The 15,751-nt window shown below is 43.6% G+C and overlaps 1 protein-coding gene across 1 annotated transcript; it reads left to right on the plus strand.

The window, feature by feature from the left end:
* Nucleotides 1-1,773: 1,773 nt before the first annotated feature.
* On the plus strand, nucleotides 1,774-12,797 carry mxra5b (matrix-remodelling associated 5b). The gene is made up of 7 exons (XM_031560746.2): nucleotides 1,774-2,311; nucleotides 2,785-2,988; nucleotides 3,309-3,438; nucleotides 3,699-4,089; nucleotides 4,242-8,249; nucleotides 8,780-9,680; nucleotides 9,968-12,797. The coding sequence occupies exons 2-7, from the start codon at nucleotides 2,810-2,812 to the stop codon at nucleotides 11,874-11,876; spliced, it is 7,518 nt and encodes a 2,505-aa protein (XP_031416606.1). The 5' UTR covers nucleotides 1,774-2,311; nucleotides 2,785-2,809; the 3' UTR covers nucleotides 11,877-12,797.
* Nucleotides 12,798-15,751: the final 2,954 nt, after the last annotated feature.

The following is a 15,751-nucleotide window of genomic DNA, read 5'->3' on the forward strand; positions in this document are numbered from 1 at the left end:
AACCACACATTTTAACGTGGTCAACTTGGTCTGTGTCTTGATGCTAGGAGGACTAGAATAACAATATACTGTCTCTGCTTGAACTGCAAACTGTATTTATGCTTTAGTGTAATCATAAGTTGGAAGTTGAACATAGACAGTCCATTTTTCTGTTGCTAGATATCCAGTCCCAATGAAACACTGTTAAACTCATTGGGCTCGGAAACTACCCTTGTAGCCTTTGCAGAAAGAAGTTAAAAACGTTTTGATACAGAAGGGACTATGACTATTTATGACTAAGATGAATGTTATGAAACTTGACAAAAAACACAAGAATATTGCAAATCTCATATTTCTATCAGCTGTGAAAATGTTTGCTCGCTTCCGTTTTGATCAACTAGTTATTTCCCAGTGGGTGATGCTTTTTAAAGGCTTATGCATGACCAATGGTCACCTGACCCCATGACCATCCTCAACAGTATCACTTCTCACCTTTCACTTGCCCCAAACACACGTATTGAGTAACCAAGAGCTCAATTTGAAGGTTAATACAACATTCTACTCAATTTCCAGGAATTGTGCTTGCTGTGGAGGCCTCGCCCTTCAGAACAGGACCAACAGAAGGAGCCAGTTATTTGCATCATAAATTTACAGTGCTCTATTAGAAATGTGCTTTCAGATCACATTCAGATGCTTCCATTTCCCTGTTGCCATTCCCCTTCTTTCCTCGTTCTCCCAAATGATTGATATAGTGCCATAGTTACCGCACACCATACTCTGAGTTACAGTCATCGGGGAAATAAGTCCATTCAGTACAAGTGGGCCATACTCAAGACAAATGATTTACTTAGAATGCAGCCCCCTATTTGTACAAAGGTTTTACAACAAGCGTTTCATTCTCATCAGGATCTCTATTAGTCTCCGTCAGCTGTGCTTCTCAACAAGCCTCTTTCACCAACTGGAGATTATTCTACCAGACCAGGCTTTTGATCATGCGAAAGCTTTGAAAACCCCACAGAAGTAATGTAAACACACATGAGTCATTTAACTGCTTGTGGCTACCGTTCAGTTTGTATACAACCAAGACCAATTTGATTGGGCATTCTCCGCCGGCTATAAATAAATTCCTGGAGAAAGTTGGCCAAGAATTCTAGCAGCAATTTAGCACGGTCAAGTGTAGTATTTTGCTCAATAAATAGGCAATGCATCCATCTAAAAATGACTGTATGGCAATGCAATTCAGGTGTGTAAGATGAAGCCTTGTGCAACCAAATGTCCTGGTTTACGGTGTGCCAAGTGTTTTTGAACAAGGGCTCAATAGTTCATAGATGAGATTACCGCCTTATCATACTCTATCCATCTATACCACCATATCTATCTCCCTATCATAACCAAAGTGTTTAGTACTGCTGCAATGAACTGAATAAACAACAACAGCCCTATTTGCCCATTCAAATATCACAAATGGCAAGCACTTCAAGTCAAATCTCTTTTTGCCTTCCCTATATGGTTACACAACTTCCTCTTAAACGATTTTGCGGTGACAAATGGTTTATTCTTGGCTGTATGTATTAATAGTAAAGAATGGTTTCAAATGACCAAAGGTCAAGGGAGTGGGCATTTTAAAAATAGTATCATCATTTGCGGATGTAGGTTTCCTTTACCAGATTTTCCTTTCATAATTTTAAATTTGGTAGCTTAATATAATTACATTATGACATGTTGATTTTTACCACTGTGTGCAGTAATAATGAGCCGTGTGGTTACTTTGGAGGTTGGCTCCGATATATTGGACTATTTGTTGGACAGGCCCCTCCTCAATGATCACTTTCTCCAGGCTGAACGTCATGATCATCTTGAGAGTCCACCTCTCGGTGGGACAAAAGACTTGCACCCCAGAAGTCGCGGCTGGAAATAACATTCCCTCTCATAAGTTTCACACCTCCGATTTACAAGCGCTATTTTGCTTTTGATGCACTTCTGAAACATCGGAGAAATCGATCATCTTTTAAAAAGTTTTAAAATAATTATCCATTTCACTTCGTGCAAGAAGCAAATTCATCAGGATTAAAATTTCAGGAGGAGGACACAAAAATTGTTCTATCATTTTTAAGAAGTAGTCGGAATTTATACAGGAGATATACGGTAACTCTTGTCATCAACGGAGTTCCTGAATTGTTACTTTTTTTATATATATATAAATGCTGTACATCAGTGGAAGAGAGAAAATGAGAAGACACTAAAATCTGGAACTAGATGAACTAACGCACTTGCGGTAAAGTGCCAGCAACACATGAAAAACGTCTACCAGTCTGGATTACTTGATTGTATGGTAAGTTTGTTGTGCGAAATGTTTCTACTTGATTGCAATTTTTTTCATATCCTCATATATTCTAATTTCATTATGTTCTTTTTAACTTTACGTTACTGGTAAGAAACCTATAATTTTAACTCGGATGTCATAAATACTTACCATGTTCTTCGTGATCAAATTTTCCACGTAGCGTTAATGAAGTATGACAAACAAGCTATTGGGCATCACAATAACTCGTTCACTCAGGGGTTTTACCTAAGCCTGCATTCAACTCTCATATGCCATAGTCATGTTCTATTATGTTCTGGATTAACACACTGAAAATGGATGTATAACTAATTATGCCTGCCATGGCAATGAATGTTAAACAAACTGTCATTTGGGGGCTACTGACACACCCAAAACGTTTCACATGTTAAGTCAACCATGTGTCAAGGCTCTAGACCATTAGTCCCACTACATTACTGTGGTTGTGTGTATGACATTCACAGGATCCCAATTAGAACTCGGGTGAAGATGGGCCTCCCTGGCATATTTACCTTGGTACTGTTGCTACTGGGCTCTCTGCTGGAAGTAGGGCTCTGTTGTCCACATCCATGTGCCTGTTACCTCCCAACAGAGGTACACTGTACCTTCCGCTCCCTGCTCAGTGTGCCTGCTGGTATACCCAGACAAGTGGAGCGCATGAATCTGGGGTAGGTGCCCCCTATGAACGGTTCTGGTATTGCAATGACATGCACTGATTACTAAATAAGGTTGGAAATTAAATGCATTTGCCTTAAAAAAAATTACCAAAATAACCTTTATGTTAAAAGCTATGTTACTCAAATGACCTTTATGTTAGCTAAAGCTATGTTACTCTTTACTTTGTCAATTAGGATGTAGCCTAGGTTTTACAGAGACAGTTATATAGATAAAAGACTTCAAAAACCAAATGTGCTTTTTTATGTGTACAGTGGGCGTACTTATTATATTTTCATAATTTATACTCATGTCAAATTCTTGACATTTTCAGATTTAACACAATTAATCAGATCACAGATAGCTCATTTGCTGGACTGAGGAAACTGGAACTTCTAATGATGCATGGAAATGATATACACAAAATCCCCCATGGTGCCTTCCGAGACTTGATGTCACTACAGGTACATTTACATTTCTTTCCCTGGTAGATCACAATCCTGCTTTACTTTTAATTCTAATCTATTCACCTTATTTCTTGCATTTCCTGTCAAGCTAAATTCATATACTAGTCAATGAGCATGTTACATTGCAAATGACATACAATGCTATATTTAGATAACAGTTAAAAGTAAAAGTATTGTTTAAAGTATTGTTAAAAGTATGCCACAATATCAACATGCTACTAGAAAAACCAGTTTGCCTACAAACTGTTTGCCCACAGGTCATGAAGATGAGCTACAACAAAGTGAGGGTGATAACTCGGAACACCTTGTTTGGCTTGTCAAGCCTGGTGAGGTTACACTTGGACCACAACCGCATCGAGTCGATCCACCCCGACACTTTCCATGGAATGACCTCTTTACGACTGGTCAACCTAGAGGGCAACCACCTCCAGCAGCTGCACCCCTCCACCTTCAGCACATTCTCCCTCATGCAGCAGTTCTCCCTCTCCACCGTCAAGCACCTGCATTTGGCTGACAACCTGCTGACCACTCTCCCCAAGAACATGCTTAAGAACATGCCCCAGCTGGAGACGCTCTTCATCTATGGCAATCCCTGGAGCTGCGATTGCAGAATTAATCCATTATTGGACTGGACAGCCAGTCACCCTGGTAATGTCAATTTATTGCATTTTTGAAACATCCAATTGCATATTGCATTGCATTTTTTATTTCAAAATCCGCTGTGTTTCTCTTCAGATAAATGAGCAAATTGTCATTCATTTGAGACAGTCTGACACATAAGTGATCTCTTTTTTTTTCAGGAGTTCTGAAATGTAAAAAGGACAAAGCATACCCTAAAGGGCATCTCTGTCCAATGTGTGCGTCTCCCAACCATCTGGCAAAGAGAACTGTTTCGGACCTTAAAGACCTTATTTGCACCGGACCTGTCATTACCTCCACGGAGAAGGACCCTCCGCCCGAGCACAGCCTGAGTGAGCTGCTGTCTGCAGAAACAGTGAGAGAGCCGTTTGGGAACATCACACTTAATCTTTCTGATGAGCATGGAAACAAAGTGGATCTCAGGTGTCGCATCGAGGCACCAAGAGAGTCCACCAAAGTTGCCTGGGAGCAAATAGGTTCTGAGCAGATGGTGGCCAACCTGACTCTCTCCCTAGACCTGGACTGCCCCATACCGCGGGAAGACTATGAGAGACTTTGGAAACTTATTGCATACTACAGTGAAGTGCCTGCACACCTACAGAGAGAGATCATGCTCAGCAGGGAGCCGAAGTTGAGTTACAGATATAGGCAGGACGTTCAACAAGATGCATACTACTATACTGGGGTGAGAGCCAATATTGAATCCCAGCCTTCCTGGTTGATGCAGTCCTTCATGAACTTACAACTGAACAGAGCACTTTCAAATGCAAAAAATGTGAAGCTGATACTCGGAACCCATTTCTCATCAAATCTGGAGACAGAAATGATCAGACGCCAACGGAGGGAGTGGGTAATGATTGAACACAACAACAGAACACAGACTGCAATGAGTGCTGTCAAAGGAGGCATGATAGAAATGGACTGCTTCGTGCTCAGCTCTGGACATCCATCAGTCCAGTGGATGCTGCCAGATGGCTCCAAAATCAAAGCACCATACACCAGCGCTAACAACAGGATTGCTGTATCCAGCAGTGGGAAGTTGGTCATAAAAGCACTGAGCCACGCCGATGCTGGAGTGTATTATTGTATTGCTGAGGTGAAGAATGATCTAGATTTTCTACCTTTCCGGTTAGCTGTGGTGGAATCCTCAGCCCCACCTCCTGGTGATAAGGCAGGGCCAGCAGTGACACACTCAGTTGGAGAGCCCATCTCTTTGCCATGCATCACCTCGGCAGCCCCTGACGCTGAAATCTATTGGATTTTCCCAGATGGCAGCAAAGCCAACATCAATGCCAACTCATCAAAGGCTTATGTTTTCTCAAATGGAACATTATTTATACCCCACAGTCATCTCAGTAACAATGGATATTACAAATGTGTGGCTGTGAACCAACATGGCACCGACACCCTGGCAGCGAAGGTAACAATCACACAGAGGGAGGGCTTGCAGCCACTGAGGAGGTATCCCATGAGGCCACAGTCAGCCGCAGGAATCTCCACTAAAATAAAAGCTTTCGTAGACGACACTGATGAGTCTTCAGGAGATTATGGCATTTGGGGGAAAACTCCAAACAATCCCAACAATGTTCGTACAAACGGACAAAGGGTTCCCCATACTAGAACACGTGAGCATCCACATAGACACCCTCAGCGAAGGCCTCATGGTCCTAGAAAACCTATTCGAAAAGGATACCATGGACAAAATAGGAAAAATATACCCGAGACAAGGAGAAATTCTGGAACATCAAAAGTCAAGATAGACCCCCAAAAATGGGCAGACATTTTGGCAAAAATCCGTCAAAGAACTGGTGCAAAACCCACTGCACCTAGCCCTGCTCACACCAGTTCACCTCCTAAACCCAGTGCACCTAGCCCTGCTCACACCAGTTCACCAGTGATAGAAGTTCATTATGAAGACTTGTCCAACTCAAAGAAGCCTGAACCTGGTGACAGCACAGAGGGATCAACTCCAGATGACGCTGGCCTGCCAGGAGAGGGATTCAATGTTCTCAACACCCCTCAAATTCCTTCGCAAATACCCCGACACCAAACAGTGATAGCTCCTACTCACACAGAAGACCAGACTAATGATATTTACCAAATATATACCCCAAAATCAGACACGGTCGTAAAAGAACAGACTCCATTTCTAAGTACTGATGTCAAGCCTACTAAAGCCTCTGACTATACAAGCACTGCACATGTTCTTGCCAACACTATGACAATCAGTACTGAACATGTTCTTGCCAACACTATGACAGTCAGAGCTGAAACTGGGCTGGATGAAACTCAAACAGTAAAAATGGGAAATAATAAGGCTTTCAGTGTTCTACAGACTACTCCACAACCAAAGCATGCGGTCAACATAGAAGACACAGTTATTCCATCGGACAGAGTTGATGCTTATCCTGAGGTAAACACAAACAACAAAGTGGATGAAAACAGTCTCACTTCACTGTTTACAACCTCTTCACCAGCTGCCAAATCTAGATCTACTGCTATTGCCAAAAAAGGACCACCCTTTAATTCAGTGCCCTCCAGATCAAATGTCCAGTGGAATTCAAGAAGGAGGTATGGTAATAGAAGACGAATGAACAGACTCAGACCGAGACCACCCATGTCACGCTTAACAACTCCCAGGCCACAGCAGGCATTGGCATCTACCATCCCCTCGCCACTAGTCAGATCTACAGAACCTTCACCAGTGAGGAAGAGCACATTACCCACTACTGGACCTTTTACAAAAGATACTATTAGTCTCTCAGAGAGCACTCTCTCAGCACAAGATGACAAAATGCTCACACAACCAGGACAGGGCAGCTATGACGAAGTTGAGCCTGGAAGACCGCAAGTTCCACCAGAAAGCACTTCAGCAACATTACTGTCACTTGTAACAGCACAAGGAAAACCTCAAGGATACGAGCACACAGCTTCTTCGGGAGCTATCCCAACATCAGAGCCAGGCCACAAATCTAGTCCCGTGGCAGCCGGCCATGAGGAGTCTACACAAGTTATCTCAGACTTGAAAATGGATGTGAAGATCTTAAGTGAAAATGTGGCAACAACTCTGAACTACATGACGAGCCATGTATCACCACAGTCGGAGGTAAATTATGTACATGCCTCAAGAGAGCCAACCTCCCCTCCCCCAGACAGAGACCAAGATTTCTCATCTGTCAAAGACTTTAGCAATCAGAATAAAAATAATGAAAAGCACTTCAAAGAATCTTCACCGAATATACCCACAACCATCAAACCAGTAACAACAGTCAGTGCGTCTCACCATGGAACTCCATTTACTCAATATAGAGAATCTCCACCAAGTGTAACACAGCTTTATATTAGGACCACTCAGCATGAACACAGTGTAGTTTCCCCCATTGCTGAGACACCTGTGGCAGGTAAAAACAGAGACCTATTGCCCAAACAAGACAGTGATGTTGAACAAACAGTCATCACAGCAACTACTATAGAGCCAACCAACACACCTGATATTACTACTCCAGCTGTTTCAACAGCAACAGTATTAATGTCCACCACAACAACAGCAACACCAAAAACAACTGCTCTGTCAACAACGGCTTCATCCAGATTAAGACCTAGTTTAACATTACCTGGTAACAACAGGGTTTCCCACAGCTCAAAGTATCCTGGAGGAAATTATATTCCTGATCGACACAGCGGAAGGATACCCAGTACTAACTACAGATACCCATTTTACCCCAACAATAAGACTCCATTCATCATTCGCAGGCCTGATATAAACCCGATGCCATCTGTCACCACTTCCCCAGAGCGAAACGGAAAAGTAAACCCCCAAAAGTCAACAAATGCAGAAGCACCAAAGACCACTTCAGCTGCAGCCACCTCTACCTCCACGACTACAATTCCAACAACTGTCTTAAAGACACTCTCTTCAACAAAATTCAAAGGTCAAAATCAAACAGGTCAAAGCTCGACAAGTCGACATTCCAGCACAGTATTTTCTCCCAACACATACGACGGGTCATCTCAGAGACCTGCCCCAGTGCCTGGCCTGAAAGCGAAGCCCAAGATCACCACCAGCAACATCTATACATTTATAGTCAACGCTTCAACAGATGTACTGCTTCCCTGTGATGCTGTAGGGGGGCCTAAGCCATTCCTCACATGGACCAAAGTATCCACAGGTAGGAGGACACTATTCAGCTCCATTTACAAGGATGTAAAGTAGATTTATCATGAATAAGCAATAAAACCTGTAAGTTCATAGCAAGCAGCCACTGTGAGACAGAGTTCTTTATTTTCCCCATGAGACTGAGGATTGTGACACTTACTTGTCAATATGCATAAGACACATGTGCTGCAGTAAACGCTGCAGCCATTGACATTTGAGTCTTCCTGCCTCTCAGTTTAAACTGGGGTTCAAACAGAGTCTGTCAATATGACAAACCTGTCCAAGAGAACATGAGCAGCCTTCTATTTGTATCTGCATAAAAGGGTTTGCTCGAGTCTGCTGGGCCCAATATTTTGTCTGTCCATTTTTGAAGTTTGTGCATGAATCATAACCCATTTATCACAGAGGAAAAACAAAGCAACTTTCCTACCCAAAAATATATTACTGATAACAATTGCATAGTTATTGGATAATGAAACTTAAACATTACTAACTCATGAAAACATTCTTGTCAAACGCCTCTATTTTTGCATTTTGTTCTAGGAGCTATCATGTCGGCAAACACCAAGCTCCAGAGGTTTGAAGTCCTGCCCAACGGGACCTTTGTGATCCAGAACGTGCAGCTTCAGGACCGGGGCCAGTACCTCTGCACGGCCCAAAACCTCCACGGTGTGGATAAGATGATCGTCACCCTCTTTGTCTTAGCTCAACAGCCCAAAGTGCTAACCCCGAGGCAGCGCGACGTGACCGTGTACCTGGGCGAGAGCACCAGCCTGGAGTGCCTCGCCCGAGGTCTGCCAGAGCCACACATCACCTGGGTGCTGCCAGACAGAGCTGTGCTCCACACGGTCAGCACCTCTGAACAGCGCGTCATGCTCCTTCCCAACGGCACTCTTCATGTCAAGCACACCAACTATCCAGATCGAGGGATTTACAAATGCATAGCCAGCAATGTGGCTGGGGCTGACACCATCTCTGTGCGCTTGCACACGGCCGCACTGCCTCCCATGATCCAGCAGCCGCACTATGAGAACTTCACCGTCTCTGACGGCCAGGCGGTCTACATCCACTGCAGTGCCAAAGGAGCTCCCCAGCCAACCATTCGCTGGGTGGTCTTTGATGGCACACAGGTGCGCCCCTCACAGTTTGTGAAAGGAAATCTGTTTGTCTTCCCCAACGGCACGCTGTACATTCGCAATCTGTCCTTTAAAGACTCAGGGCGTTATGAGTGTATGGCCATCAATGCCGTGGGGGCAGCAAAGAGGACAGTGAGCTTGGTGGTGAAGAAGAACTCCTCTACAGCCAAGATCACCTCCACATCTCCTCAGAGCACTGATGTGTTGTACGGGGAGACACTGCGTCTCGACTGCATTGCCTCTGGGGACCCAGCTCCCAGGATCGTTTGGAGAACCCCATCTAAGAAATTAATAGATGCACATTACAGGTGTGTATGACTGAATAGACAAGCCTGAACAGCGCAATATATGTGTAGTATATTTATTTATCATGGTTCCTTATTCAAAGTCAGTTAAAAATGATATTACAGTGTCATTTCAATTCTCACATTAAGGTCAATGTCATTAGATGTAAGTTTATCCATAAATAGATACAAAATACAGAAAACTGAACTTAAATGTATGGGTATAGAGTGCATAATTGATATTGTATGTACAGTACAGTAATCATTGTTTACCTAATTTCTTTATCCTCATATTTTTGTCCAATTTTCAGCTTTGATCGCAGGATGAGAGTCTTCAGTAATGGTACATTATCAGTCCAAGGAGTGACAGAAAAAGATGAAGGAGACTACTTATGTGTTGCCAGAAACAAAATGGGAGATGACTATGTGCTACTCAAGGCCAACGTGATGATGAAGGCAGCCAAGATTGAAGGAACCCAACTGAGCAGCCAGAAGGTCTCTCACGGAGGGGACTTAAAAGTAGACTGCGTCGCCTCAGGTCTCCCAAACCCGGAGATCAGATGGAGTTTACCAGATGGAACTATGATTAACAGTGTTATGCAATCAGATGATAGCGGAGTGCGCACTCGAAGGTATGTGGTTTTCAACAACGGCACTCTTTATTTGAATGAAGTGGGAATGAGGGAGGAGGGCGACTACACGTGCTATGCGGAGAACCGACTGGGCAAGGACGAGATGAAGGTTCACATCAAGATCGTGGCAGAGCCCCCGTTAATCCGAAATAAAACCCGTGAAATGATTAAAGTGAACTATGGGGATACTGTGGCACTGACATGCAGTGTCAAGGGAGAACCCACTCCCACTATCACATGGGTGTCTCCAACCGGCCGCATCGTACCCCCCGTTTCAGATAAATACCAGTTCCATTCAGACGGGACTCTGGTCATTCAGAAAGTGCAGAGGTTAGACAATGGGACCTACACCTGCACTGCCAGAAACAATGCAGGCATGGATAGGAAACTAGTGACGCTCGAGGTCCTTGTCTCAGCGCCCACCATCAATGGAGTTCAGAACTCCGTCAGCTCCACTCAGGAGACGGCAGTGAGGGATCAGCGTAAGCTCCTGCACTGCAAAGCAGAGGGTACCCCAATCCCACGGGTCATGTGGGTTCTGCCTGAGAACGTGGTGCTGCCTGCTCCATACTACGGAAGTAGAATCACAGTGCATCGTAACGGAACACTAGATATCCGTTCCTTGCGAACCACCGACTCTGTCCAGCTGCTGTGCATTGCCCGTAATGAGGGAGGGGAAGCACGCTTGCAGGTTTCCCTTGATGTGATAGATGAGATACAGAAACCCAACCTGAAGAGCCCAGCAACAGAATCGATGGCTCTCACCAGTGGAGTTTCCATGACTTTGAACTGCACCGTTGAAGGCAGGCCCACTCCACAGGTGACCTGGGTCCTTCCCAACGGGACGACCATCATGAGTGGCACAAGCATCTTCAGATTCGACCACAGGCCCGATGGCACCCTGTTTATCAGAAACCCATCTCTGTTTGAGATAGGAAGGTACCGCTGTGTTGGCAGAAATTCAGCTGGGTTTGTTGAGCGTACTGTCATACTAGAGTCGGGAAAGAAGCCTGATATCAATAACAAATACAACTCAGTGGTGAGCATTATCAATGGGGAAAACTTGCAGCTGAACTGTCTCTCAAAAGGAACCCCCCTCCCTAAGCTTACCTGGACACTGCCTAGTGGCGTTGTGCTCATGAGGTCCCAGACAACGGGACGCTACAAGGTTCTGGAAAATGGAACACTTATGGTACAGCAGGCCTCTGTTTATGACAGGGGAACATACCAGTGTAAGTCGACCAATGAGCATGGCTCCTCTGTACTGTCAGTGCCTGTGATTGTCATCGCCTATCCACCACGGATCACCAACGGCCCCGCAGCAGTCACTTACGCCAGACCCGGCGTGGCCATTCAGTTGAACTGCAATGTCATTGGGATCCCCAAAGCAGACGTGGTATGGGAGATGCCTGATAAGACTGTGTTTAAGGCTGGCACTCAGCCAAGAGTCTATGGGAACAAGTACCTTCATCCCCACGGCTCCCTGGTCATCCAGAAGCCATCCAGCAGAGACACTGGTTTCTATAAGTGCACTGCCAAGAATGTTGTCGGAAGTGACACAAAGTCAACATATTTACATGTGTTTTAATGGTAAATAATTCATGTTAAACAGGCCCATTAAACTGCTTAAACTCTGTGCACAAGATACTGTCCACACAAGCACATCTGAGTATGTTTTTTAAATAGAATGCTTTATCTCCAGAGCTGGTTTATTATTTGAATTCCTGTACATTGAGTATGAGTTATAGGCATCTTACAATATCTTGAGAAATATCTATGTGATAATGTATGTACAAAAACATGCATCCTGTTCAAACTTGTGGTATAGGTCAAAAGCTGATTTGATGGATTTATTGTCATGAATTCAATTACCAAAAGCTCTACATTTTGAATGGTAGACATCAGGGAACAAAATTGCAACTGCTGTTGCAAAATTTCATACATGACTTCCACAACTAACCTAATGCTTGTGTCCTTACCAGACATTTTTGATATTCATATCTGTACTTGTTACCTTAATTTTGTAAACTAATACCGTATTATGATAGAAGTCTATTTGAATAAGAAGGGAAACGTGCTTTTTTATTGTAAAAAAAAATGGACCAGTTCCTGATCCTAATTTCATAGTTTTTATTTCTTTTAATGTTCAAATAAGCTTTAAGGTTTGTCAGATGAATTACATGTGGCCACCAATTTATATAACATTTATATTATTTTAGGAGGCATGAGAATGTTCTCTGTGTGCTAAAATACTTCATACATGTTTATTTTCTTAAATTATTTGTCTTTACAAGACTGGTGAAAAAATATCAACTGTTATAAATCGATGTAGCTATATTTTGAACAGCTACTTCTTCCACATAAAGGGCAAAGGAACATAACATCAAGTGCACTGAATTTGAATCATTTTTCATCTAACCCTTATGTGCCCCACACAGCAGACTCTGTTGATTCTGATGCAAAAGTTGTAAAAAAAAAATTATAATAAAAAAAAAAAAACATAATAAAATATGTGAACTATTATCGGCAGGTGTGTTTCATTGTTGTCACTGTACAACGGTTTGACTTTGTTTTGAGGGCTGTGTACGATTATCTCAAGAAAAGATCCTGTCTCTCTCAGCACAAGCTGTCTGCAAGTATGATGTCAAATAGTTTTCAGGAGGTTAAACACAAGGGTCTTTTATCCATGTCATCAGCTTGTTGCTGCTTAACAATTTGAGCTGATAGCCATTATACCATACAATTCCCACCTAAAAGCTAAACGCCTTTACATGTCAATTTGCAGAAGACAGAGGGCAGAATAACCCTGGTCTCCAGCCATATGGTGAGTGACCCGAGCAGCTCCGCTGTGACTGGTTAACCTAAGGACAGCGTCTGTTCAAGCCCAGCTCCACCTGCAGTACATCAGCAGACAGCAGTTCTCATCTCCTCTGCCAGGTCTCTGGGTCATATGAAGCTCTGTTCTCATCTAATAGCTTTACCTTACTTGCCTTACACATTGGAGATAAATCCTATGGGATAAAAGCTTAATCACTGATGTGCCTGCAGAAGGGGAAAAGGCAGCGCCCCTTCATTTTCCGTGATGACATTTCCCATGTAAGGGAAAGGTCGTTAGATCATGTTCTACTGAGGGGCTGGATTGCACACTAATTGCAATGATCTGGTGCCGGCCCAATATGCGATGCTAACTGTGCTGTTGCTGGCCTGGGCTCTGCAATATGTGTCAGTGAATGGGGCAGAGAAGGGAAGTGAAAGAGGGAAATGACCCAATCTCCCTCAACGAGACTCGCCTCTGGTCCCAACATGTGACAATCTGTGTGTCTGCCCATGAGTGACCTCTCTACACAAAGCCTTATATTAAGAGCTCTTTTGCAAAGAGTTGCTGTATACAAAAAAGCAATTGTCATTGCTACTGTAGACTCCACTCCTTCTATGCAGTTCCATGTTTTCCATGTTTGATTTAGTTGCATGAGAGGGTGTTCCCCAGTCGGAGCAGAGGCGGCAGGGTGCACAAGAGAGCAAGCGAAAGGAGGGAGTGCCACAGACTGTCCAACACTAAGATTGAAAGGGCTAGGGAGACAATTTGGGTGACTTTGACTTTGACTTTGACTTTGACTTTCCCTTCCCCACCCTCCATCCAGGCAGTAAGAGAGGCCAGCTGTTTCAGTCCTGCTGCAATAAATTGGGAAGAATGACTGACACTCGAGAGATGTGTGGCTGGCTTTAAGAGAAGGCTTTGGGGGAAAAACTGAGAGATAAATTACAGCCTCCATGTTAGAAACAGCTGTGCAAAGCTGCAGCAGCCTCAACGTGCCTATGGCTGCCCACAGTGTGGCTAGTCCTCCTGACACACTTACTGTTGCAATAGCCTAAGGTCTCTAAGAATGTCAAAAACAACCTGACTTCACAGATTGACAGAATGACAGAAAGAAATAACCCTAGGGTGACTAGGTGTCCCGCTTTGCGTTGTACGGCAAAGCATTTTGACCCTTTGACCCTTTGACCTGAGATAATGTCCTGCATTTTCAGAGGTCATTTGGTTTGTTATTGTCAGAAATGAGAACACGTGACGGCGTTCTTTACCCGGCCGGCACATGAGCTGCTTGTGCGGCATCATTTCTACTATTCTCCTATTTAATAGCACTACGTCAAAGCAGCCTTTTCTCTCGATGCCTGGAGAACTCTGGAGGAGTATTGATTCATGAGGTCTTTGATCCTTTTGATGCATGTCTTATTGGTATCACAGAATACAAATAAACTGATCCACCCCTGAGGGACAGCGAAAGAAGACAGAGCACATTGTGCCCTGCTGGCGAGTGTGTGCTGCAACTGTTTAGTCTCTCGACTGAACGGGGCGGATGTTTCCCGGGTCTTTTCTTTTGCTTCTCCGATTCCTCTTTGTACTGGAGTGTGTCATCTGTGACCCCCCTGAACCCACCCAAGACATCCCTGCCTCGTTCCCGACAGCAGGGTTCCATTACCCGACATTAGAACACAATGAGAACAAACAACAGTTATGAAGTTCCACGTTACAGGAGGCAGCGGCAGCGAGTGCAGATGGGATACTCTGCTCTGTTTTGCATCATGCCGAGCGGAGAGCACAGGGCTGTTCTGACCTCATCTATATGGGCCAAAGTCAGCCAGCAAGTGCCCACATCATGCAGTCCACTGTGTAGATAGCAACACAAGCAATGCTAATATTTAGCACTGTCAGCAAAAAGTAGTTCACTGCTTTTTCAATTGGGAATAATATAGTCAAGCCATTCCTGGATAACTTTGAAGAACAATTTCACTAAACTTCAAAATATCCTTTAAATTGGTATTGTTGTTAATGTAATGTATGTACAGGGGAAGCCTTCCGTGCTAACTTATCCAAAACTGGAACTGGAGATAAGGTAGTTAAGTAAGGTTAACAATTGTGTCAATGTTATAATAGTATGAGGACTTTGAGGATGTTGATCTGAGTCTTAATATCCATTTGCAGAACATTTTCTTTGGGACTGCAAACTGGTCCCACTGTATAGAGAGGAAATAGGTCAAGACTGGGGAGGAGCCCGAAGAAAGACTGACCTTGTCTGCTACAAGAAGTTCTGTGTCAAAATCAAGGTCCTGAGAGTTATTACACTGTCCTTTTTTCCCCTCAAAACAGTGGAAACATCTGGATCTGCAAGACAGAATCCCCCCTTCAGCTGACTGGGTCACCGTTCTAACATATTTCATGGTCTTCAGTTTATCTTCAGAGAAACACCTCTGCTGCCAGTCTGTATCATGCTACACATCTATTTGGTCCCGCCCTGTTGGGGACAGAATACAATATTGTTTGATATATTAAGAATATTATTAAGAAATAGCAGTCCACTGCCATCAATAGTTTAACAGCCTGTTTAACTGTAACAACAGGTCACAACAGGTTAACACTGTATTATATATTACAGCATTGTACTAAAAAGAACTGCCTCTATC

This window comes from Clupea harengus, chromosome 2 (genome assembly GCF_900700415.2).
Source record: "Clupea harengus chromosome 2, Ch_v2.0.2, whole genome shotgun sequence".
In the NCBI taxonomy this organism is placed as follows: Eukaryota; Metazoa; Chordata; class Actinopteri; order Clupeiformes; family Clupeidae; genus Clupea; species Clupea harengus.